This window comes from Enhydra lutris, unplaced genomic scaffold (assembly GCF_002288905.1).
Source record: "Enhydra lutris kenyoni isolate GAN:26980312 unplaced genomic scaffold, ASM228890v2 scaffoldscaffold59, whole genome shotgun sequence".
Lineage (NCBI taxonomy): Eukaryota > Metazoa > Chordata > Mammalia > Carnivora > Mustelidae > Enhydra > Enhydra lutris.
In genome coordinates, this window is record NW_019154143.1 from 4,183,944 (window position 1) to 4,209,301 (window position 25,358).

The following is a 25,358-nucleotide window of genomic DNA, read 5'->3' on the forward strand; positions in this document are numbered from 1 at the left end:
CTATGAATCAGACCAGACAACCTGGGGATGACTCCCATACACGCCTCCATTTATGCAACAGTTTATAAGACAGTCCTCAAAAGCGGTGTTCAAGAAACCTGTAAGAAAAGCATCCAAATCCACGAAAATGTGGCTAAGGACCCAGATACCAGTCTTCATTCAAGCATCTAGGGAAATAGTAAAGGATAAGATCACTCCAACCCAACTGGTTAAGCTTTGGGAAACTTACTCTGTTTCCAAGTGACATTTTTTTAAATGGAACTCCATTAGAACTTCATAGAAAGTTTACTGAAACTGAAATCGCACTTTAAAAAAATGCATTTCTGGGGCGCCTGGGTGGCTCAGTGGGTTAAGCCTCTGCCTTCGGGTCAGGTCATGATCTCAGGGTCCTGGGATTGAGTCCCGCATCAGGCTCTCTGCTCAGCGGGGAGCCTGCTTCCTCCTCTCTCTGCCTACCTTTCTGTGTACTTGTGATCTCTCTCTCTCTCTCTCTGTCAAATAAATAAAATCTTTAAAAAAAATTAAAAAATGCATTTTTGCATACCCTATACTTGTCCCATATGATGTGATATAAATATGGATCCCTGGGTTGAAATCCAAAAACTAAATGTGAGCTCTAGCAGCATTCGGGTCCCACAGAATGCCTAGAGATCACAACACCCCATAGACACAGGAGACTTTGAGTTACCCAGCCAGACCTCTGCCAACTGCATATGAACACAATATTGGTAAGCATAATATCGGACTGACACAGCAGCTCCCAAAATGGTGATAATGCAAGCTTTACACTTGGTTATGCTTATTCTTGCTTGGAAACTATCAATAGGTAACACTTAGCCTAATGCTATTTTTTCAACAATACTTCCTACATTTCCATTTTGCACTGGGCCCTGTAAATGATGTAGCTGCTTTGGTCTTGATTTGATGATTTGAACCCCTGAATCCAGTAAGGGCTGAAGCCAGCATAAACCTTAGGATCCCCAGTTACCTGCCAATAAACAGCCTCCTTTCCTTTAGCCAGTCTGTGTATCTTTCACTTAGACCAAAGGATCCTGCCTAAGATGACCTCTGGTCCATCATCTCTCCTACAGCATCCTACAGACGCCCACTGCCCTCGGGCCTGGAGGCCGCTAGGCGGGACCCTCCAATATCTACACATCCTTCCTTTTATTAGTTTCCTCTTACTGTCTAAGAAGTTATCAACGACTTAGTACCTTCCGAGAATACACATTCATTATCTCATAGATTCCATGAGTCAGTAGTCTGGGCACAGAGTAAGTGAGTCCTCTGCTCCAGGGTCTCAAGACCCTGAATCAAGGTGTCGGCCAGGCTGCAGTCTCATCTGAGGTTGGACTGAGGAAGACTATTTCTAAGATCATTCAGGTAGTTGGCAGAATTCATTTCCTTGGTGGCCGCAGGACCGAGGGCTCCAGCTTCACCCAGCCTACCGGTGAGAGACTGCCCCCACTTTCCTGGCCCGTGGTTCTCTTCATGGCAAGCCACAAGCACAACGGGCAGCTTACTTTTTCCAAGCCAGCCAGAACTCTCTCACTGGAGTCGGCCAAGAAGGAGTCCTATACAACGTAACATAACCAAAGAGGGGACATCCATCACCTTTGCCTAGAAACAGAACAGAATACTATTGACTGGAAGCGAGTTGGAGGTTCTGCCCACACTCAAGGGGAGGGAATTAGACTAAAGCGTATCTGCCACAATCCTAGAGCTGTGATCATCTCGGCCTTCCACTTGGGAGCTCTGCAGAGCAGCATCCTGACTGCATTCTTAGCTCCCGGCCTTCTACACAGTAGGCACTTCAGAGTTAGTGAGGGGAAATGAAAGATTGAGGCCAACACAAGAAATAGACTTCCGAGGACATATACAGAGAGACAAACCAGCTATAAAAACATTAGCAGTTATTTAAAAAAAAAAAAGTGTTTACCCACACTAAGACCAAAGGAGTAAGAACTAAGGATTTTTAAAATCTAGCTATTCCTCAAATGTGGGTCTTTTCAAAATGTGAATACCGTTTTCTAAGGCTGTGCTTGTCTATAGGATAAACATTTGGGTGCTTTATCAAAAGTAACACGCACAAAATTTGCTCACATTGGGAACAGAAGATAAACTAATTACTTTCAACCAGGTAGAACTATTCTCACAAAAACTGATGATTTAAATAAGCCTTGCCCCCACCCCCGCTCCCCACCAAATCTTTCTACTTGGAAAGGAAATAGATATTTTTTAGACCTAATTTTTTCTCGATATTCAGGTAAAGTGTCTTTGCATTCATTTATTTTGCAGAAAGAAAAAAATACCTAATTGGCGGGGACCCCCTCTCTCACAGGAAAAGTAAAGCAACTCTCTCAGCTCTTTCTACAAAGGTTCCTGGTCTCATAACAGGGAATTCCTTTCCTAAAAACACATCTAATAAAAGTGTGGATCATTGCTGAAATTCTTAACTGGGCTGTTTCCAAACATCTGATGCATTCCTTCAGCAACGTGCAGGACTGAGTCAGCAGGACCCCAAGGAATGGCCAAGCAACACCGCCTCATCCCTTCTCCATCTCAACGTCCTCATCCTCAAGAAAGCTTGGTCCCGGCCAACGCTGAGGGCATGTTCTGGACAAGAGCTCACTCTTCGTTTCACTTTTGAACTATTTTGGAAACAAGTAATGGCACCTGCTTCCAAAATAAAATGTCACATTCACTTCTGTTACTTTAACTAATGTTGTAATACCTTTCTCTTCCTTCCTGGCCTTTTATATCTTTTTTTTTTAATATTTTATTTATTTATTTGACAGAGAGAGATCACAAGTAGGCAGAGAGGCAGACAGAGAGAGAGAGAGAGGAGAAAGCAGGCTCCCCGCCAAGCAGAGAGCCCGATGCGGGACTTGATCCCAGGACCCTGAGATCATGACCTGAGCCGAAGGCAGAGGCTTATTAACCCACTGAGCCACCCAGGCGCCCCCTGGCCTTTTATATCTTTTATTCTGGTGTACCCCCTTTAAGCCCAGCATCCTCAACCCTCAGTGTGGCTTGGTCCTTAAGTGCTTGTGAAAACCAGGCTCATGGGGTCACCCCTGAGGGCTCCAGTTTGGTAAGGCTGGGGTGGGGCCCCACACCCTGGTTTGTTACGCATCCCACGGGGGACCTCAGTGCACAAGGGGTCCAGGCACCACACCTTGATACAAGCAGCTATGACGAATATGAAGAAGTGTGATTTAAGCGTCATCCCCAGTAAAGAACAGAAATTAGCTAGAAAGTCCCAAAGGAACAAACACACATTCACTGAATGGCAAAATGGCTTCCCGGGTCCCCGCCGTGAGCACGCAGAACAGAACGTGTAGTGATGTGCACGGCTCGGATTACAAGGTGCCCATCTGAGACTGGGGAGCTGCCCCAATGCCGTGCGAAGGGCGAGAAGACAAGCTTTTAGTCCCCAAGGCCTAGAACCAAAGGGAACCAACCTCCCTGCACCTCTCCTCTGTCTACACATGATGAAAAGGAGGAGGGACTGGGTGTATCTAGAGCACTGGTTCTCAACCCAGCTGCTTTAGCGTTGCCTAGAACGTTAAAACTCAGAGCACTGGGGGCGCCCGGGTGGCTCAGTCAGTTAAGCATCTGCTTTCCACTCAGGTCATGATCTCAAGGTCCAGGCATCGAGCCCCACATCAGGCTCCCTGCTCAGACGGGAGCCTCCTTCTCTGTCTCTGCCTCTCACCCCCGATCACGTGGTCTCACTTGTTTCTATCTGAAATAAATAAAATCTTAAAAACAAAAAAACCAAAAAACCACACACACACACACACACAGAGTGCTGGGCCCCATGCCTAGTTTCTGGTACAGCCTGTCCAGGACAGGGCCTGAGAATCTGCATTTCCAAGTTCCCAGGCGCTGCTGCCACCCCTCGTTTAGGGACCACACTCTGAGAACTACCAGGTTTGTGGAGTGCCAGTCAAGCCGTCTATACTACTGGATGGAAAGGGGCAATTTTACCCAACAAAGAGCCCCGAAGACTCAAAACTGAGCATTAAAAATGGTTACACAGGAAGATTGGCTGTAATATACAGTCTCTCCTACAAAAGGACCTGCTTAATAACATAATCTCAGTAGCCACTGATTTAAATGAATTTCAGCTGGTCTCTCCCTCAGAAAGAAACGTGACTTGTAATGCTTATTAATCAAGAAACCTTACTGAGGGTCTACTGTGCACACAAAACCGCTGTGTAGGCCAACTTCCTAATGGATAAAAAGTAAAACAAAAACAGGGTCCTTGCCTTTAATTTCCTTATCATCCGTATTATTTCACCTCCAATTACTAAGAAATTTTGGACTAACTTAACATAATCTTTTCACTATCACAGTTAAGAAAGAAACATAGCTCCCTTGAAAGGATTCTTGTCTTTGCTTACACCCTACTTTTGGGAGGACAAAGCAAGTCAATTGAGTGGAGGGGGCATAAAAGTGGGGATTTATTTCACAAACTGGGGGTGCCTGGGTGGCTCATTTGGTTAAGCATCTGCCTTAGGCTCAGGTCATGATCTCCAAGTCCTGGGGTGGAATCCCCAGGCTCCCTGCTCCGTGGGAAGTCTGCTTCCCCTCTCCCTCTGCCCTTCCCCCAGCTTGTGCTCTCTCGCTCACTCACTCTCTCAAATAAATAAAAACTTAAAAAAAAAAAAAATTTCCCAAACTGAAAACTTCTCACGGAACAGCCAGGAAAAAACTTAATAATAACATCACCGCATGTTTTGACAGCTTTTTTTGTGAGGCATTTTCATGAACCTCATTTTATTTGATATTTACTACAAAACGGGAGGTTAGCCAACAATATTATTAACCCCATTTACAAACAAGAACAAAATCTCCCAGGGACAGTGAGCAGACTGCCCCCAAGGCCCAGCTGAGGTGGCCTTTGCTCCTACCCCAGGCTCGCCCCACAATTCGTCAAATTAGATGGGGCTTGGAGGGGTGCATTGAACAAAACCTCAGAACAGCATTCCAGTGTATTCCAAAAATTGTATACTCTGAATTTAACACATCCTAACTGCTCTCTGAATTTGCCATGATGGCAAATGGGATTCTTAGCTGTCATTTTTAAAGAATTTAACATTTTTTAAAATTTAGAACCATATGCAGATCCCCACTAATTTGCCCTTGAACACAGCAGTGACCAGAGGCTTTTCTTTTCTTAACCCTCAAGCTTTCTTCCTAAATCTTGGCTGGTGGCTCTGGAGAACCTTTCACCTTTCGTGTCTCCCAGAGCTCGGCAGAGGCCTGGGGCTGTCATCGGCCCAGGGGCTGCTCTGGTGATCTGGGAACAACGCAGACAAGTCAGGCTATGACGGTCACTTGTGCCACTAGCCTTCACTGTTGTATATGCAGTTTTTCTCATCCATTAAAAAAAAAAAATCATATCAATAGAAAAAAAATTGAATGAATTTTCAATTTAAAGCATTCTTTGTGCCTTCAAAGAGGTGCTGTAAAAAAACAAATCCTGTATTATGTTTTATTCCTTAACAATAAAATCCAATTGCATTTACAAGTTCCCTTGTAACTTGTAATTTATGGCCTTCCACAGCCCACAAGACCTGACCGGGATATAGCTCTAGCTCCCTGATCACCTATCTCTCTGGCCCTCTCAGATAACGCAACCAACTTCACTTCTAGGTCCCTGCACAGGGCCAGAGCTATCTTCTCCCATAACTTTGTGCTAGCTGTTCTCACCTCGGAATAACTATCTCCTCTGTGAAGATCTCCCCTGTGAAGAACAGATCCCATCAGTTCGGTTGGCCCTCGTCAATCCCAGAGTGGCAACACCTTCCTCAAATTCATCTTCCCATCCATGAACCAAACTCATCTTTCCTCTGGTCCAGCAGGACCAATGGCACGGATTCAGAAACCAGCCCATCCATCTAATTTACAAAACATGACATTTTGCAAACTGTTTACGTGCGTCTGTGCCAACAATATTACTCAAATGTGGTGCAGTGAGGGAGCCACGGGGAATAGGACAGCTGGCCAAGAGCAGTACTCAGGGATCTAAAATTACAGGGAAAATCATACAACATTCATTTTACTTGGTCCCAAATCTCTATCAGATGATGTTGAGCAGAAAGATTCTAAAATTGGCAGGGAGAAAGGAAAAGTTGTCTTAAAGTTTGGGCCATGCCAGGGCAGCCTCCAGAAAGAAAGCTGGAGGAAACAGAGTAAGGTGGTATACCATTGAAACGCTGTCATAATAAGCAATGTCTGGCGGGCAAAGAGAAGCACAGGGGCAAAGAAATCCAAATGGAAATGATTGCCAAAAGGTGAGAGTACGCAAAGAAGAAAGGAAGGAGAATTCTCTAGACAGTGTTTCGAGCAGTATTTAGCATACAACATCGGAGACGCTAGTTCAACTCTATTCAATTCAGTTAGGGTTAGCGTTGATGCCACAGCAAGGAACGGAGCCTGGATGCTTAATGTGACACAGAGAAAATCCCGCTCCACACTAATGGGGAGACAGACACCTCTCCCCACTGGGTCCACCTATCCCCAGAGCCAAGAAAGAGTGAAATCACAGTCCTCTGAGAGAAGGGAAGAGGGAGCCATGGTGTTCACAAGGGGACCTGAGAAACACAAAGAGGGGTGTGTAAAAGGTGGGGGTGGCCGGGAGGGGGTGCACCAGGGCAGAACGGAAACCCCGGAGAGCTTGAATACAGTTGGGCAGGAGTCCAGCTCGGCATGCACGTTTCATACATTACTTCATGTTGGTTCTCCAACAAGCCTCTGAATGGTGGTCCAGACAATTACCCTAGCAGTTCTGTCCACAGGGTAACCTAGTCTTCCCCTCTCCACCTCCCTGGTCTCACAGTGACGAGGTGTTCACATCCAGACAGGAGCCCTGTATCCTAACTCCAAAGACTGTACTTTTTTTTTTCTTTTTAAAAAGTGGGATGGGAGGGAAGGAAAAGAGGGAGAGACAGAATCTTACCCAGACTCCACGCTCGAGTGGAGCCCAACATGGGATTCAATACCATGACCCTGAGATCATGATCTGAGTCCAAATCAAGAGTTGGACTCTCAACAGACTGAGTCATCCAAGTGCCCTCAAACCCTGAACTTCTAACCAATGACCTACAACGCCTTCTGGTTCAGGGTAAAAAAATCCAGACCTGGTGAGGGGAGAAAGAGGAGGAAGGCAAAGAAAGGCAGGTATGCTAGGGAGGGGGGAGGGAACTAGTAATAGGCAGTATTCCCTTCGTGTAACCACACTGTCTTAGGCACATAGATTCTTGACATCCAATGCACTGTGCCTACATGAAATGTCCAATCTGTAATAAGCGAGGCAAATTAATAGGTACACATGAGCATATACAAATACATTCAGCTCTGATGGGTTTTTCCATAAGTCCCAAAACAACTAATTTGTGTCACACTAACAAATTATGTACTATTTTCTCTCCACTAACAAGACAGGAAACATCATTAGTAAAACACGCATTTAGGGCAAGAGAAGACCACAGTCTCTCCCTTATCTATAAATCATGTGCTTAATAACCACATCGGGGAGTTTTTAAAAACATGACCCCAGTGGACAGCTGTTGGATGTATTATGTTCTATGTTTTTGCGTATTTAAAATATTTTATAATTAAAAATAGAATATCTAGTGGGGGGGGGAACCAATGTATTTCAAAGTGCTTAAACCATTTTGAAAAACATTTCAAGAGCACCTATGTATGTATCGTTAACAATTTTGCGTATTTTCAACTCTTACAATGATGTACATGTATTTATCAGACATTCAACTAACTAGAAAAACTGCATGAAGTAAACTTATCTGCAGCAATCTCTGTATGTACTGTTCAACACCGAGCTAAACCAGTATTCCGAGGGCTCTGGCCTCGAGGAGTTCCTAAATTATTAAGTGTTCGGCTTGGGCTTTTAAAGTTCCGTACAGGGGTACCTGGGTGGCTCAGTGGGTTAAAGCCTCTGCCTTCCGCTCAGGTCATGATCCCAGGGTCCTGGGATCGAGCCCCGCATCGGGCTCTCTGCTCTGTGGAGAGCCTGCTTCCTCCTCTCTCTCTGCCTGCCTCCCTGCCTTCTTGTGATCTCTGTCTGTCAAATAAATAAATAAAATCTTGAAAAATACATAATAATAAAGTTCCACACACAGAGTTGTAAATAATGTCCAGGAAAGGGTTCCTCTGGATCACTGCTTCTCAAAACGCAGACTACCTTCATTAGCATCACCTGCGGTGCCTGCTAAAAACCCGCGACGCGGATTCCATAAAGCAGTTTAATAAACTCCTCCTGGGATCAGTTGCACATTCACATTTAGGAACCACCAATCTAGAAGTAGTAGTAGTGTAGTAGTAGTAGTAGTAGTATTTTAAAGATCCGTTTATTTATTTGAGAGAGGGCAAGAGCAGAGGGAGAGAGAGACAATCTGAAGCAGACTCCAAGGGGGAGCCCAGAGCCCAATACGAAGCTCCATCTCAGGACCCTGGGACCATGACCTGAGCCGAAACCAAGACTAGGACACTTAACCACTGTGCCACCCAGGCCCCCCAATCTAGAATCTTTTAAAATAGGCCACATAAAAATGGCCACAGTCATAACCAAAATCACCAGCAGCCCATTCGTTATCTCTCCCACTCCCAGAACAGCCAGAGCTCCTGCGTTGGGGAAAACGCGGAGACAGATCCATAGTCACAGATTGGGTGTGAGGGGCCCAACTCGGCTTCTGCATCTCTCATCTTTGGGTCGTTGCTAGGGACGCCAAGTCTTTTTTTTTTTAAGACTTTATTTGACAGAGAGAGTGAGGGAGCACAAGCAGTGGGAGTGGGAGAGGGAGAAGCAGACTCCCCGCTGAGCAGGGTGCACAACATGGGGTTCAATCTCAGGACCCCAGGATCACTACCCGAGCCAAAGGCAGACACTTAACTGACTGAGCCACCCAGGTGCCCCGGGACACCAGGTTTTAAGCAGCCTGTCTCTCAAGCCATGTGCACAGCATCTTTGGCCTTACTCTGTGAGCTGATTATATCCTCCCACCCTCACCCCCTGCAAAACGTGTTGGAGTCCTGACCCCCAGTACCTTCATGTGTGACTTTATATGGACCCTATTTGGAGTCAAGAGTCTACGGAGGTAATTTAGTTAAAATGAGGTCATTAGGGGAGGCCTGGTGTCCTGATCAAAAGGGGAAACTTGACACAAAGACACACATAGAAGGAGGATGATATGGAGGAAGACAGGGAGAAGAAGGCCTTCTGCAAGTCAAGGAGGGAGGCCCAGAACAGACCCTTCCTGCATAGCCCTGAAGGGAACTAACCCTGTCCACACCCTGATTTTGGACTTCCAGTCTCCAGAACTCTGTGACAATAAAGCTCTGCTGTCCTAAGCCACCAGTGTGTAGTGCTATGTTATGGCCAGCCCTTGCAAACTCACACAGCTTGGGAACTGAACTCAACCAAGTGAATTCAGGCCATAAGAGCCAATCCGTATCGGGGCTGACAGGAGGGGCCCCAGCACTGGATGTCCATGGAGTCCAAGGCAGCAGAAAGAACCAGGCATCAGGAGCCACAAGATCTGTGTTAGGGTCCGAGCAGTGCCCCCCTGCCTGGAAAGGGGGCAGTAAGTCATACCTGCCTCTCCTACCCGCACAGGGTGCGAAGATCAAGAAAACACTCCCCGCGTGCAAGAAAGCACTTTGCAAGTTGTTCCCCCCCCACACCGCCCCGCGCCAGCAGCACCTCAGTGTTTGCTCTGATCTTGGTCAGTGTTAAGAGTGATGACACAGCCCCAGCACTCCAGCTCCCCCTGCGCATCGCTGGGAAGGACTTGGAAACAAAATCTGCGTTTCAGGAAAATTCAGTTCGAGCTCCCAAACATGTTTGAGTATGTTTGGCATATCCAAGACAACAAATAACAGGGTCAGAAACGGCAAACTCCCGAGGTTGTCAAAGGTCTTTTCAACAAGTCAGACTTCCTAAGGGCCACGGGTTCACTGAGCAGAGAAACGCTTCAATAAACCAGGCCAGGCAGGAGCAGGCAGTGTGTCCAGGCCGGCCCACGGGCTGGAGGAGGCCTTCACCGACAAGGTTTAAGTTCTATCGCAACACAGAATTTATGGTTCCTCCATGTTTGTTTTAACTAGTGCTGAGAACACATATTTGACCCAGGGTGAACTTGACCTCTGGGTCTCTCTCCCTTTGCCGGGCTGTCTGTGCCACATAACGAGATTTTCCAGCCGACCCTCCCACCCCTGCTCCCGGCAGCTGCCATGGCAAAACCTCACGGCAGATCTATTGGCAAAGCAGCTGTCAATGGCCATAGCAGGCATACGAAAAATGTGCAATCGTTCTGGGCCTGACTCCCAAGCTTGGCTGACGCAACGTGGAGCCAAGCGGGACGGGAGACAGCCTGAAGAGCGCTCTCGGTCATCTGAACTCCGGCCACACTACTCCCTCCTAGAGGATGCCATCCACTGCGTCTCTCCACACCAAGGGTATACGTAGCTGTCTCCTCTGCATATAATTACAGAACACTGCTAGGTTTGGGTGGGTGGGTGGGTGGGTGTGTGTGTGTGTGTGTGTGTGTTTTCCAAAGCAGTGTGGGCTGAATGCCAATGGAAAAGCAATGGAATATCGATTTTTCTGTTTCTTGCTAAGGAGAGAACAAGTCATTTGATGTGCCATGAGTTAAGTGAGTAAAAACAGACCTGTACTCCGTGCAGCTGGCTGCATTTCTCCTCTATTCATAGAACCTGGCACATGGTAAAAGCTAAGCAGATATCCACTGAATAAATGAAAGAACCATCCATACATTTACGGAGGGTCTGCAAAGTGCCAGGCACCCGCACGGGACCCCTATTTGCCAGCTTTCCTCTTCCATCCTCCTCCCTCTGCCAACCTGGCCTCACCCTCATCTGCCTCCACTCTTTTATGTCCTTTGCTCCCAATCCAGTCTCCTTTCAAGCTGAGCCCACTGGCTGTGTCTCTCTCTAGCCCACACTTACCCCGAGGGGGGAACAAAAAAGACTGCAAGAACCACTAAGGGGTAGGTTCGGTTTGAACAGAGGAAAAAAATGCAAAAATGAAGAGAGGCAAAAACAGTACCCATCAGGAATTTAACGCCCCAAGTGGAAGATAGAGTCTCTAAGCAACAAAGACGCTCCCCTAAATGTAAACTCTTTGGAAAGAAAACAAATGTGGTGCCATCACTTTTGCCCAAAACAGATGATCACTATCATCTCAGTAGTAAGACCTAAAAAGACATATCCCGCACGATACGTTCGGCTTCTAGAGGTCCACACACAAAGGATGTCTAGAAAAACAGCATTAACATGCAACTGGGCACGTCTAGAAAACGACTGGGTGGCTGGAGACCCTAAAACCACTTTTGTGGACGCACAAAGGCATTCTCTGCCGCAGTGTGGGTCTGCCTACCAGGCTCACATAGGATTTACAATGCAAGGCTCACTAAATCTGCAGTCTTCAGAAGCATTTGCCTGTGGCACATTTAAATTAAGTTTCAATCAACTAAAAACAATGGAGTCTGGCTGCAAGGGCACCTTATTTTCCTCACTGGATTAAGCAAACAGAACAACATAAACACAACCGATCTCTTACACAGAAATATTTTTGGCATCCACTGGACACGACCTATATAAACTGAAATTCTTTAGCTAATTGTCAATTATCCTCCAAATATAATGACAATTAGGAGGCATCCTGGGTGGTACGTTTAAACATGCAAACCCATTTAACAATGATGACTATCTTAAGGGGGAATTTTGTGTTTGTGTATTAAGTACAATATAGAATACTCAGGCACAATTGTTCAATTCAGCAAAATAAGGAAGTGAGATAGGAAAAAGACCACAAATCAATTTCTTTTGCAATCCCAAGTTCACCAGCACTTCCTGAAGTAGTTACAGTCATAAAAATGGTGTCAGGATTTTTTCCATTTAATTATGTACACCTTAGGGGAGTACTCTTACCTCTTAAACAGCAAGCTTTATCCAAAGAAAACTAGAGACACACAAATACTCTAATACTTGGTCACTTTTAAAGTTCTATTAAAATAAATCATTCAGAACAAACTGCTTTCTTTTTTCTTGGTAATCAAATCCAGGACAGCATGGGAGTAACTGGCTTTTTTATTTATTCTCGCCCCCCCCATCGTTATTGAGGACTAATTGACAAATAAAAATTGTATATATTTAAGATACATGATGTTTTGATATACACGTATGCTGTGAAAGAATCACCACAATCAAGGTAATTAACATAGCTATCACCTCATACAGTTAACGTTGTTTAGAGAGTAGAACACTTTAAGATCTACAATCTGAGCAAATTTCAAGTAGGATTGCTAACGATAGATACAGTACCGTCCATTAGATCCCCAGAACTGATTCATCTTGTGTAACTGAAACTTTGTACCCCCTGACCACAATTTCCCCTTCCCCTGACCCTAAACTACTTCAAAAAGGGATCCATATCTACATTATTTAAAAAGAAGAGAATGATGACACCAGCTGGGGAAACACACATAGGAAAAAAAGAAAACCAAGTAATGAGTCAGGATTTGCTTGGCTTAATCCAACAGTAACTAAGACTCTGGTTTCAACAGGCTTTTATACCTTTTCTCCTCACCTGGATACCTGGAACAATCCAACAAAGAAAGCAAGGTTTTAGCACAGTCATTTCTGGATGGGAAAATATGGGGTCAGAGAGGTCGAGTGAATCCCTCAAGGCCATAAAGGATTTGAACTCACGGCCAGGGGCTTTTCTAGTAGCACAAGGCTCCAGCATGGACACAAGTTCCACAGCACGAGCAGGAACCCCAGTCGTCCCATCCAAAGGCAGAAGGGTGCTTCATCTCTCTGGTTCTCCCACATACTCAGAACAAGTCTCCCATTGAAACATAACCACCTGGCAGGTAGATTACCTCACACTGGGCACTGGCCTACCCCAGCATCACTTTTAAAAATTATTCCTGAAATGAGCGGTGATATACGTTTCTAGCACTTGGGCCTGAATTAACTTGTCAGACTGGGCAGTATGGGAAGGCCAATTCTCTGAATGCTGAAGATCATCAAAAAAGAAAGGGATGCTGCGTTGCTTACTTAGACCCTGTGCCATCCATGGGCTAACTTCTAGGAATCGGAAAGAGACCCTAAACCAAAAGCCATGCATATTTCTTGTAGGTACTGTTAGACTCAATCAATGCAGCCTCCCCTGGGACCATGCAGTAAGGGTTCTGACCCAGAACATTCTACAGCTTCTTCCAGGGTCACCAGAGGGCAAACCCGGCCAAACCTAGACACAACCGTGCCCTTGCCTCCCTCTCCCAGAGAAGCAGGAAGCCATGAAGTGGTTCCTGAAGATGCGGCTGCTCTCCTTTCCAGGGTATCTTTGGATCTTCTGAGACATCGTTGGAGGCCCAAATCCTCAGACAACCTTTTCAGAAAAGGCGCTTGATTGCATCAGTTACGAAGTAAAAGTCTTCAAGTCTTGGTGCGTCCCAATGGGCATGAAGGAAGAGAACCCACCCACTGTCTGTGAAACCCTGCTCTGTATTTTCAGTCTTTACACAGCAGCATCCCACTGCCATGGTGTTGTCATGGGTGGGTTATCTCCATGTTCTAGGGAAACCACATCCTATCAGGTTTTGAGCAGAAGGAGATACTGAAAGGAGGAAATTGTGTGTAATTTGACCTGCTTTCTTCGTAAATTCAAGAAAATGCTGGTGCACTATTGTCAAGTGTAATCTAAGAAGAAGTCAAAAATCATGACAGTTTAAATGCCCACAACCCTCAGCATTTCTGATCTAATGGTTTGAGTTCAATAATCAGAAGGCGGAGAGTGAGTTCATATCTGCCATTACTCCTTGATCACAGTTAAATCCTAACCCATCCAGACATTCCTTTCTACAAAATCCAGGCCATTATGCCAAAGTCCTGTTTCTTTCAAGGGGTGAAGGTATTTTTTTAACAAGCAAGTTCACCAGAATGACTGCACGAGAAATTTTGTCCAGTATTTTAAAATCCAAACTACCTTTTATTTTAAATAAATTTCAAATATTTAAAAAAATTTTAAATTTTATTTTTATTTACTTGTCAGAGAGAAGAAAGAGAGCACAAGCAGGGGGCGGGCAGCAGGCAGAGGGAGCGGCGAGCAGAAGGAGAAGCAGGCTCCCCACTGAGAAAGGAGCCCGACGTGGGACTCCATCCCAGGATCCTGGGATCATGACCTGAGCTGAAGGCAGACACTCAACCAACTGAACCACCCAGGTGTCCCGAGATATTTAAAATATTAAAACAGTATTTTAAAATCCAAATGATATATAAGACAAATTGCTAAATCCTAGTTGCTAAATACCAATAATCACCTAAATTTTGGATTCCAGTCCACAATGTTTATGGCTCAAGCTCCATGCAGAGAACACCTAAGAATGCTAAACTTTGAGTGGAAGATTTTTAAATTTCTAATTAGCAACAGACAGAGTCAACTTACCCAGCAGAGCCTCAAAATGTGTTTTCACTGAATCCTTAACTTTACACTGATCAGGAAAATGTTTTCTGGTGTTCTCAAACCTATATGCCCCAACAATACATTTTTCTAAAACACTGCTACAATGTGTATTAATTGGAGAAGCACAGAAGGAAACCCTACTTGTCAAAGTGGTCACCTCGTGGGAAACACTCAAGTCTCAAGGATGGAGGATTCTCATTGCTATTTTCAGAAAGCTTTAAAAATTGCTGATATTTTATTCCAGAGCTCGGCCACCTACTACCCATTCCCCTCCCGCCATCGACTTGCAGTTTCTCATTCATCCATATCCAGGTTTGAGTTCACTGTACTGGTTTGGCGTATGGCTCATTCTCCACTGGGAAATTTTTCCTAGCTCCTGATCTGCCGGTGTGACTGTGATTAATACTCAGTTGGGGACAAGGGAACCCTGAAACCATGGCCCAGTTCTGTACAATACCTTGCCGCACTGGTACCATCATTACTGTGACCCAACCTTCATGGGTGGTGATGAAGGCTGCAGGTAATGGGGTACACTTCATTGCTGATGTTAATTTCTCCAGGACAGCATTAGCCCCTTCATGTGACCCCTGTGGAATCCTCCACCCCCATGTGGACAGCCCCACTCTGCCCACCATGCAGGGCCACACTGAAGAGGGAAACTTACGTTTGGTGCACCTCTGGGAGCCAGGGGCCTTACTCCAGCCATGGCAGCACTGCCCTCCACAGACATTGACCCTAAAACAAAGCAAGACCTCTGAGTCCAGCAGTAGCAACGTTCTCTTCCAGAGAATCCAAGCTTCTAGGGGTTCCTGCAAGCCAGCCTCCTCCTTCCACATTCCTCTACCTTCCAGAGAGTCCTAAGCCACACTGAGGATACCCAAGTGGGGAGTGCCCAAGGGTCCCCAGGGAGAAGGGTAAAGACCATGCATCACGGGAAGACAGGAGAACCAAAACGCCTGCATAACACAGGAGGGAAAAACAAGATCCACAAAAATTATTTTCTTAACCCCCAATGTAGAGCCAAGTGTCTTTTGTACATTATCTCACCCACAGTTGAAACTCAATCTTAGTTTGAGAGAGAAGCGTCCAAACGGGTGAGATCACCATCAATGCCTGGAACTAGCCATGAAGAAAAGAACCAAATGGGCAAAAAAAAAAAAAAAAAAAAAAGCTCTCCCCCATACCCTGGACCTATGATTAATGGAGAGGGGGGCAGGAAGGATGTTTATCCGCTCCCAGTAACAGAAACTTTCCAACCGAAATTTCTGTCAGTGCGGAGACACCCCTGCCCGGGGAAAGCAGACCCCACAGGTGCACGGAAGCTCAAGCCCACGATTTCTAGGACGCTGAAAAGCTTGAGGCCACCGAACAGGGGCTGATCTTTACAGCCAGCCCTCCCAGGACGTTTTTTGTTTCACTAACTAGAAAAAAATGTAAAACTGAGTTGCAAAGTTTAATTGATGCTGAGGGAGTGAGTTGTAGTGACTTCATGTGTCCGCCCATCTTCTAGGAGCAGTTAGGTTCGCGCACAGGAGGTTACGCCCCAGGCAGAAATGCCTTTTGTGTTTACCCGCAGCTGAGAAACAATGCCCTCGGAGCTCGTCCTCCAAGTCCCTGGGCTTCCCACACCCGGCTCCTCGCGCGGCGCGGGCGGGCGGGGAAGGAGAAGGCAGCCCCACCGCGCACGCCGCCCGCGGCCGCCGCCGGCTCCCAGGGGCCCCGACCCCGCGGGTCCCGGCGCGGGCCGCGCGCGCCGCGAAGGGAGGGTGTGGGCTTACCCCTGCAGCTGCTGCTTCTGCTGAACCTGCAGCCTCGAGACCCCGCCGCTCTGGCTCTCCGGCGGCACTTTGGAGCGCACGACTTGCCTGCCTTGTTTGGCGAACGGGGCGGCCGCCGGGTGACCGCCGGGCTTGGGGTGGAGCTGCCCGCCAGGGGCCCCGGGCCGCGCCGGCTCTGGCAACGGTGGCGGCGGCCGGAGCCCCTGCAGGGCCGCGCCGCCGGGCTGGCTCGTGCGTCGCGTCCGCTCCGCAGGGGCCCCCGGGGAGGCGCGGCTGGGGGCCCCGGCGCCCGCAGAGCCGCGGCTGTACCTGGCGTCGAGCGCGACGTTGAAGGTCCGCGGGCGCGGGGGCCCGCTTAGGGGTAAGGCGCCCGCCGGCAGGCCGGGGCCCGGGCGCACCACGTACGTGATCCTCCGCACCCGGCCGTGCGCCGACGACGCGAGCAGCCCTGCCCAGAGCAGCAGCCCCCACCTGAGCCAGGGCCCCGCCATCGCGGGCCCGAGCCGGCGGCCCCGGCGCCCGCCCCCAGCCGTGCGGCTAGCCCGGTGCGGCCGCCCGCGCGCCCTCCGGCTGCCCGAGAGCCCGGGAGGCGGGACGAGGAGAACTCGGTTGCCGGAGAGGAAGTTCTGCGGGCGCCCGAGCGGCCCCAGACCCCAGCCGAAAGCGGCGGGGAGGAGGGGGCGGGCGTGGGGGTGGGGTGGGGAGCGGAGCCCGGGAGGGGAGGGGAGGGGCGAGGCGAGCGGGCTGCGCAAGGTGAGGGTCCGCTCGCGCTGTGGCGGGTGCAGGGGGGCGCCGCGCCGGGCCGGGGGCAGAGCGGGCGAGGGCGGGCGTGAGCGCGCGGGACGCTCGGAGGCAGCCGCGGCTGCAAAGTCTTTAAAAAGTTGCTCTCGCCGTGGAACCGAGTGTCAGATCCGAACAGCCAATCTCCGGCAGACGTGACGTCAGGCAGTAAATCCTAATTGGGGAAAGCGTGAGATGAGCCCGAGAACACGCCGCCACCCTCCACATCCACATAGATTGTAACTGTGGGGCGGCAAAGCAGAGGTCCCCGGTCCCGTGTCCCGGGGAAGGACAAAGGATTCGGCAGAGCCACTGACCGGTCCTTTCCTGCTGGTAGCCCCACAGGATTCATTTCGTATAGCTTGGAAGGCATTTTCTCACTCGTGTTTGCTCGGATACATGCGAGGTGTTGGATTAAAATGCCAGATCGGACCCTAGAAACAACTGCTCCGAAGGCGCCGAGCTGTTCATGGGAAAGCGTTTAGATGGTTCTCTTTGAGATCGTAAACCCCGCGTGACTCTGTCTCGGTCTGCGGCTTCTGGTACCCTACTCTGGGCTCGGCGTGGACGACCGTGCGGGGTGGGCAGCAGGGGGCGCCCGCGTGGACTGGGAAAACTGCGGCTGGCGTCAGTCAACCCCAAAAGCAATCCTGCTTTTGGTGAAAAGGCCTTTAGAATAGGAATACAGACTTTGGGATCCATGACAACCCCAAGCCATTTAGTATTTTTTAAAAAGGTGAGCGCAGTTTCTTGGACCCCCATCTGAAAGGGAAGGATCACTCACTGCCGATGACCCAAAATCACATTAAGGGAAATGCAGAATGTTCCAGGGACAGTCCCTGGATTTCATCGTGCTCTCTGGGGAAAACGGTGAAATAATGATACACTCTAGCATTTGAACTTAAAACAGTGTCTCCAGCAGAATGTACAATTTTATTATATGAATGCACTAGAAAATCCATAGGCATAGCAGCCTAGTTTTTTAAAACTAAAAATGAGACATCATTTCCAAGGCTTTGGTTGTTCTTGTTCATATTTATTTAAGGGGAATCTTGTTCTGTTGTCTGTTGGCATTGGCTCATAGACAATTGGTAGCAGGTGATGATGGTTTAAAAAAAATTAATGGAAAATAATGTAAAGTCGAAGATAATTCATTAATCTCTTTTTTCTGTACATTGGAGAAAGACCTCCAATATTTGATTCAGCAGAGGAGGGCCTCAGTGCATCTGCTTGAGCTCCAGTTTCACGTGAGAACACGAGAGAGCCACTGCCATAGATTAAATAGCACTGCGCTGGAGGGAAAGACTACAGTTCAGTCCTAACATTGTGGCTAATTAGCCAAAAGACCACAGGCAGTCCATCTCTCATCCCTGAATCTCCCCTTCCTCCTCCATTACAGAAAAGTTGGATTAAAAGTACTTTCCAGCACTAACGGTCTGTGGCTCTAAGAACATCCGGGGTCCCTATGGACAGGATCAGTGAGGTCATTCAAGGTCAGTCTCTGAGCCAAGCCAAAGAGAACTAGCTGAGAAAATTGAGGAAGGAGGGTGGGTCAAGAAACTGCCTCCTAGCCTTGAGTTCTGTAAAAGACACAATAGGAGCTAGTAAATATCCACCCAGTAACTACTGAGGCATAACCCCTTTGTCCTGGAGAAACTTCCTATCTGGTTAGGGAGACAAGATGTAAATAAATGAAAGCTTAAAAAATAAGGATAATAAGTAACAACTGAATTAAGCAACACTTTGAGATAATCATAATAAAAGCTTCATAAAACAAGACCTGATTTGTATGAGGCCAGTGTCACAGTACTACCCATTATTCTTTTTTATCTCGTGGAAAATTCACAATATAGAAGGAAAATATTTCCTACCTGCAATTCAAATCAGCCTACAGAGATTTTACCTCTCAAGTAGGGATTATACAGCAGCAGTCGAAACGCATGGGAGGAAGAGTTGTCTAGAAGCAAAGTCCATTCTGAAGCAGCAGGACAGAAGAGGAGAGGTGTCAGGCAGGGAAATCTCTGGAAACAGTGAAGGACAGCATCACCAGAGGACCAGATTTTAGTCTGCTGTGCCGGGTACACTCTTCTTGGGGGCCACTCACAGAACCCACATAGATGTACCAGTTTCAGTCAGTAAGAGGCGTCTGCCTTGTAGAGGGCAGAGCCTGGAGGGAGCCACGCTCTGGGCTCTGTCGCTGCGACAGAGGGCCTCGAGGTCAACCTGAGGCCTCACATTTGGGGATAGCAATGACCATAACCATGCCGCATGGCTCTGCAGAAAAATGTTCCCCACCATCAAAAAAGATACAATGCAGGTTTCCTTTCTCTTGACCCAAAGCAATAAACAGGTGGGTATTCAACGGACCTTCAGCCTGTTTACAAACTGTTTTATGACAGAGTTGGATATATCATAGATCGACTCTGAAACGTAACCACACAAAGAATCTTCAGTGTGACTGTCAGTCTCATCCCTAAAGGATCCACATATGGGTCAGTATACGTGTGTATACACAACTATTAATCTGGTAATAAGTAAGCAGCCCCAATCTAGTCAGAAAACACTGGCAAAGTCATAGTTTTCCACATCAGTCTCTTGCTATCTACATAACTAGGAAGATGATCCTAGAAAAATATGCTGTTACCCATATGAAATGGTTACTCATCTAAACACTCAACTCACTATTATTCTGAAAGTGAAAGCCCAGTTCAGAATAGCTGAACAGGCATGGGGACCAGCCTTTGCCAATTCTAGACCCAGTTTAATGCCATGGTTTTTGGACCCACGCCCCCTAGGTTTCAAGGTCCGTTTATATTGGCAGTATCCAACTTCCTGGTTCAAAAAAAAAAAAAGTCTTTAAAGATCTCATAAAGTTTCTTGGACTTTAGATGGTTTTTACAAAACAATACTCAGATGAGCTAAGTGTAAATGAATCAGAAAAGAGGATTATGTTTCCCATAAACCTCATGGGTTTGAGGATTAGGGGAAGAAAGGAAGGCTGGCAAATGCCTAACGCTTTAAAGCACTTTGAAACCATTAGTCAAACTCAAAATGCAGTCAGGTTCCCTCATCCTTACACTTTATGAGTTTTGTAATTGAAAATCTTTTCCTACATTTAGGATCAACTACAAATCAAGTTTAGTGGCTGCCTGTGATCAGAAGTGCTTCTGCCTAAGTTTTCTCCCAGCCTAGGACTTCCCGGAGCCCCTTTGAGTCCTCTTCTCATTTCATCAAGAAATTCTTTAAAAAAGAAAAGGAAAGAGACCAACAGGAAGTCCGTTGGTCGCAGACAAAAGGCAGAGAAAGAAGGAGGCAGAGACTGGGGACCGGAAAAGTGAAGGAGCCCAGGAAACAGGAGAGAAAGAGCATGAAGACAGAAAGGGGGCGGTGTAGGAGGGTGTAGGAGGGAGGAGCAGAGGAGGGCAGAGGAAAGGATGGTGAGGAATGAACGGGGGAATGGAGTAGGAATCAATGAATGAGGAAGGGGATACACAGAGTAGTGGGAGGAGGCAAAAAGGAAAAACTTACCACTGAAGTGTAAGTAGCCAAGAATTATACCCAGAACCTGGGGGTTAATTTTCTCAGGCTCTTCACTAGAATCCTGGCAGCGGAACGTTTGCCAGTTCTGACCTGAGCATCAGCTTGTCCAGGTTTGGGCTGGAAGTAAACCTGCGACCCTAGAAGGGGCTAGCTAGCAGGCTGTGGCTGCCTGGCTGCCCACCTCCACATGAGGCAGGAGGGTCCCGAAACCCGAAACGCTCCCACCCCAGCAGGTAGCCAAGGACCCCAGCTTCCACTCAGATGCCCACAACTGGGTTCTTCCTTTGCTGTCTACCTTGTTCTTTCAACCATTCCATCCAAAAGCAGGAGTGAGGGAGATGAGACATGTGTGATCTCCTCCACATTTCACTCAGCTTCCAGGAAAAGCCACATGAAGCTTTACAAATGAAGAAAGACAGCAGAGCTTCATCTGATGAAGATATCAGCATGTCAGCCAGCTGTGTGAGCAACACGGAGACGGGCCTGATTCGCAGAGAAAGATGAGCCGCCCCTGGAATTGAGCAACAAGGGGAATCGAGGTTCATCCCAGTGTTTCCCTTCCCTGCAAAGTTTCAGGTTTGAAATTTAAACATCTTCAGTGGTCACTCAATAAACATTTATTGAACCACCCTGGGGCCCTGAGCTAGCCTAGGTAGACCCTTCCAGCAAAACCAAACCAGACTTCCATTTCGGAGGGAGATGTGAAAATAATGCCTAGTTGGACTGTAGCCCAGAGATGCCCCGGGGCCAGCGAGTGCCTTTGTGCCTGACGGTGGCAATACAGACCCTGTCCCCATGGAGTAGGCAGTCGAATGGGGTTCATCAGGCCCAAGACAAATCATTACAGGGGTGATGAGTACTGCTAAAGGACCGTCAGAGCGAGAAATGAAACCCATAAGAGGAAACGAGGTCAGGGTCATGGGCTGCCTTCCTATAAATTTAGAAGAGCCAGTCAATAAAAGTAAACTCACTGAAAGTACAGTTTTGTGTGCACTAAATCATTCTAATTATTCTGGTCCCCTTCTCACCTGCCTTTATAAAATTAAGGTCGAGTATCACACAATGACAGCTTCGGAAGACAACAAGACGCCTTTCTTCCTGCTAATTAAAAACTGTCTATTCGTTTAGCTCTCACGGAAGTTTTTCTTAGCCATTTATTCAGAGCTTTTGAACATAAAACATGAAGCTGCATAATAATGAAACAGGTATCAATACAATTGTACACTGGTCATTCACAACCCCCAGTCCTCACTGGGCCACTGGCAGGTCAACATTCAAGGGAGCACAACTGAATTATATTCTTCGTCTCAAGGAGTTTGAATCTTGGAAAACACTCATGTGTACGCTGACCTGCGGGGCCCCTCTCCAAAGCAATCTACGAAATGCTTGCCTCTGATCTGAGACTGGATCCAAAATGCTTGCATCGTACTCTGGTATCTCAGTTTTAAACACTCCTTTGACCTCCCATTCCGTCAAGGAACTTTCCTGGTTTCCCAGCTTAAACTTACATTTCAAGATGCCCAGACACCTGCAAGGTTGGTGGAGGGCCAGGTGGGCAAACAAAGTAAGGCTCTCTTCGCTCAGATACAACTATTTATAAACTGTGATCCAATTTTTTTTAATGTTTGTTCTTCCTTTTTTTTTTTTTTTAAGATTTTTTTTTTTAATTTATTTGACAGAGAGACAGGCAGAGAAAGAGAGAGGAAGCAGGCTCCTCGCTGAGCAGAGAGCCCGATGCAGGACTCGATCCCAGGACCCCTGAGATCATGACCTGAGCCAAAGGCGGAGACTTACCCACTGAGCAGCCCAGGTGCCCCCTGTGATCCAATTTTAAAAGGAACCCTCCTGCTGTACATCAGCTTCAGTGCTTCCCACGTTGCTGAGTTGCTGGAATTGCTTCTCAATTTAAATTTCGGGGCATTAGTAATTGTTATGTCTCTTGCCCTATTTAGAATTTTCACCCAATGGCACTAGAATGTGATGCCGCCTGAGTTTAACACATGATTCTGATTTTATTTCATAATATTTTCTCTGCTTTCCACCCAATGGATGATGATATAGTGAATAAAGCAACCTAGAAGGGCAGCTGGGTGACTCAGTGGGTTAAGCGGCAGCCTTCAGCTCAGGTCATGATCCCAGAGCCCTGCATCTGGCTCCCTGGCCAGTGGGGGAGACAACTTCTCCCTCTCCCCCTGCAGCTCCTCCTGATTGTATTATTTCTCTCCCTTTCTGTCTAATAAATAAAATCTTTAAAAATAAGAAAAGCAGGGGGCGCCTGGGTGGCTCAGTGGGTTAAAGCCTCTGCCTTCGGCTCAGGTCATGGTCCCAGGGTCCTGGGATCAAACCCCACATCAGGCTCTCTGCTAGGTGGGGAGCCTGCTTCCTCCTCTCTCTCTGCCTATCTCCTCTGCTTACTTGTAATCTCTGTCTGTCAAATAAATAAATAAAAATCTTAAAAAAAAATAAGAAGAAAAGCAGTCTAGAAAAAGAAGAAAGTGAGAGAAGTTACTCTACCATCTCTACATACCAATTCCTAGCCGGTCTTTCTGTTTTCGGAGACCCAAGTTCCTTCATAAATTGCCTCCTTCTCACTGTTCAACCCATCTTGGGCCACTCCCCCAAATGAACCTTGTGTTCCAGCTACATTTATCTACCTAGATCTCTTCTTTCTCTTTAAAAAAAAAAAAAAAAAAAAAAAAATTGGGACACTCATACTCCTTCCTCTAGCTTCTGCTCCGGAAAAACCATCATCTACTCAACCAAGTGCTTCTCCTCCTTCAAAATTGGTTCCGTGAAGATCCTGGGGCCATCGAAACCTCATCTGATTCTCACTGCTAACCCTTAGAGCATCCATGGTCCATCCTAGGCAGTAAGCACGTAATACATGCTTTGTAACAGATGTAGAACATTTCCTGCAGGGGAAGCTTTTTTTCTTGATTCTTGGTCCTAGGAAGATGAACCAGAATTAAGGCAAGTTGTGGTTAACAATCGCTGAGGTTTGATTCTGATGCAGTGACTTTAGCTTGCAGGCAGGGTCCTGGTGAGGGGTGGGGGGGTGTTTGCCCAAGCTTCCCCCCAACCTAAATGAAATTGCTCTACCCAAATGGAGCAGTGGTAGGAAGTTGCCTACCTCTGAATTAATGGTTTGGAAAGTTCTGTAGAAAGAATTTTGTCATACTTGTGTCTGAAAACTGTTACACTGCCAGAGATATATATTAAAATAGTCAGTGTTTTTAAAGCTTCTCTTCTTTGTTGCCCTCTCATCTTGCCCTATTATGGAAGACCAAGATATACCCAGAGAGTGCAACTAGTAAAAGTCCACGTAACATGGACGCACTGAGCTGCATGCATAAGTAACTCACACCACTGAGGAAACACCAGCTCTGCAAGGAAAGGCTTGGCTTTATAAACAGTGAGGGGAGACCAGTAAAACCAGCCCAGTGTCTGTGATTCCTCCTGGTTTCCAGGTTTTAAAGCCCAGGCTACTGCTGAGAGGGATCAAGTTACATCTGCCAGCTGCCCCAGAACTTTCCTCTTAACCCTTTACAACCCACCAAATGGATGTTGCACTTCCATTTCATTTAGGAGAAAAAGCGTCTTTGTCTTTACATCACTCCCCCAACCCCACCCGCCCCCACCCATCTTCCTCCCCGTGTCTCAAGTCACCTGTCCATGCCCACACTGTCTTCCAGACCTCCACCTCATCCCTGGAGGCCTGTATTAAGGACAGAGATCTTGTGGGTCATAACCCCAGTGCCCAACACAGTGCGCAAGTCATAGTAAATGCAATGTAGTAGTGTTTGTTGAGAGTAAATGACTATCTCTTCAGACACCTGACTTCAGTCCACAAAAACAAAACTGTCTTTTTTTTTTTTTTCCCATCATAAGCACAAATCTTGTCCAAGATCCTTAAGTTGTCAAGGATCTGGAGACCGATTCAGTCCTTGACTCTATCATTCATTCATTCCCTAGACAATTTTGATGACCAATGTTTTTTTCAAATAACAAAAATGGGAAAAGGCTTCAGAAATTTTTGCTTAGGGACCTAATATTGCTGACTAGATTCAGGCTTCTCTCTGAAAGTTGGGGAAATTCATTAGAAGGCACCGGATAAAGTGTCTAGGTGGAGTCCCTTCCTATGGTCCTTCGGCAGCTAATGCTAGAAAACCGCTGGCAGAAAGTCTGTCTGTGTGCACAGAGCAACATCCACCCAATGTACATACAGAATCCTGGGTATTTGCATGCCAGGAAGGAATAGAATGTGCCATTAAGAGGACAGACTTTGGTGCCAAACAACCTGAGCTCAGTTCTTCCTTCGGCCTCCAAATATGGGAATGAAATTTGGGAGCACAGGCCCATGCTCTGGGTGAATCTAGGAAGCAGCTGGCTGGGCCTTAAGGAATTAAACTCTTGAATCCCCCTTGAACAATCACTTTTATGGGGGAATGTTTTTGAGTTACTCAGTGCTGTCCCGGGGAACCACTTCTCAGCTGGAGGTGGTTGGAAATCGATCATCTCCGCCTTAGATCCGAAGACCATCAAGGCTCCACTTTATTTGATCACTTTATGGGTCAGCACACAGAGTAAGTTCTCGGTGATTGTGAAGTGTGTCCTGGTATTCAGCTCAGCTTCTACACGTTTACTGCCCTAACACTTTCCAGTGGAAAGAAAGCATTCTGGAACAATGGAGCTTTCTCCAGTGGTTTGAGAGTCACAGATACCAAAACCCAATGGGCTCC

General features: G+C 47.0%; 1 protein-coding gene across 1 annotated transcript in view; it reads right to left on the minus strand.

Moving 5' to 3' along the window:
* The window catches only part of LOC111158428 (latent transforming growth factor beta binding protein 1), a 415,776-nt gene extending 398,986 nt beyond the window's left edge, over positions 1–16,790 (minus strand). Inside the window, exons 1-2 of the mRNA XM_022520435.1 lie at positions 16,300–16,790; positions 15,186–15,256 (exon numbers count right to left, since the gene is read on the minus strand). Coding sequence (XP_022376143.1) covers positions 15,186–15,256; positions 16,300–16,790 — 562 coding nt within the window. The remainder of the gene's footprint in view (positions 1–15,185; positions 15,257–16,299) is intronic.
* Positions 16,791–25,358: the final 8,568 nt, after the last annotated feature.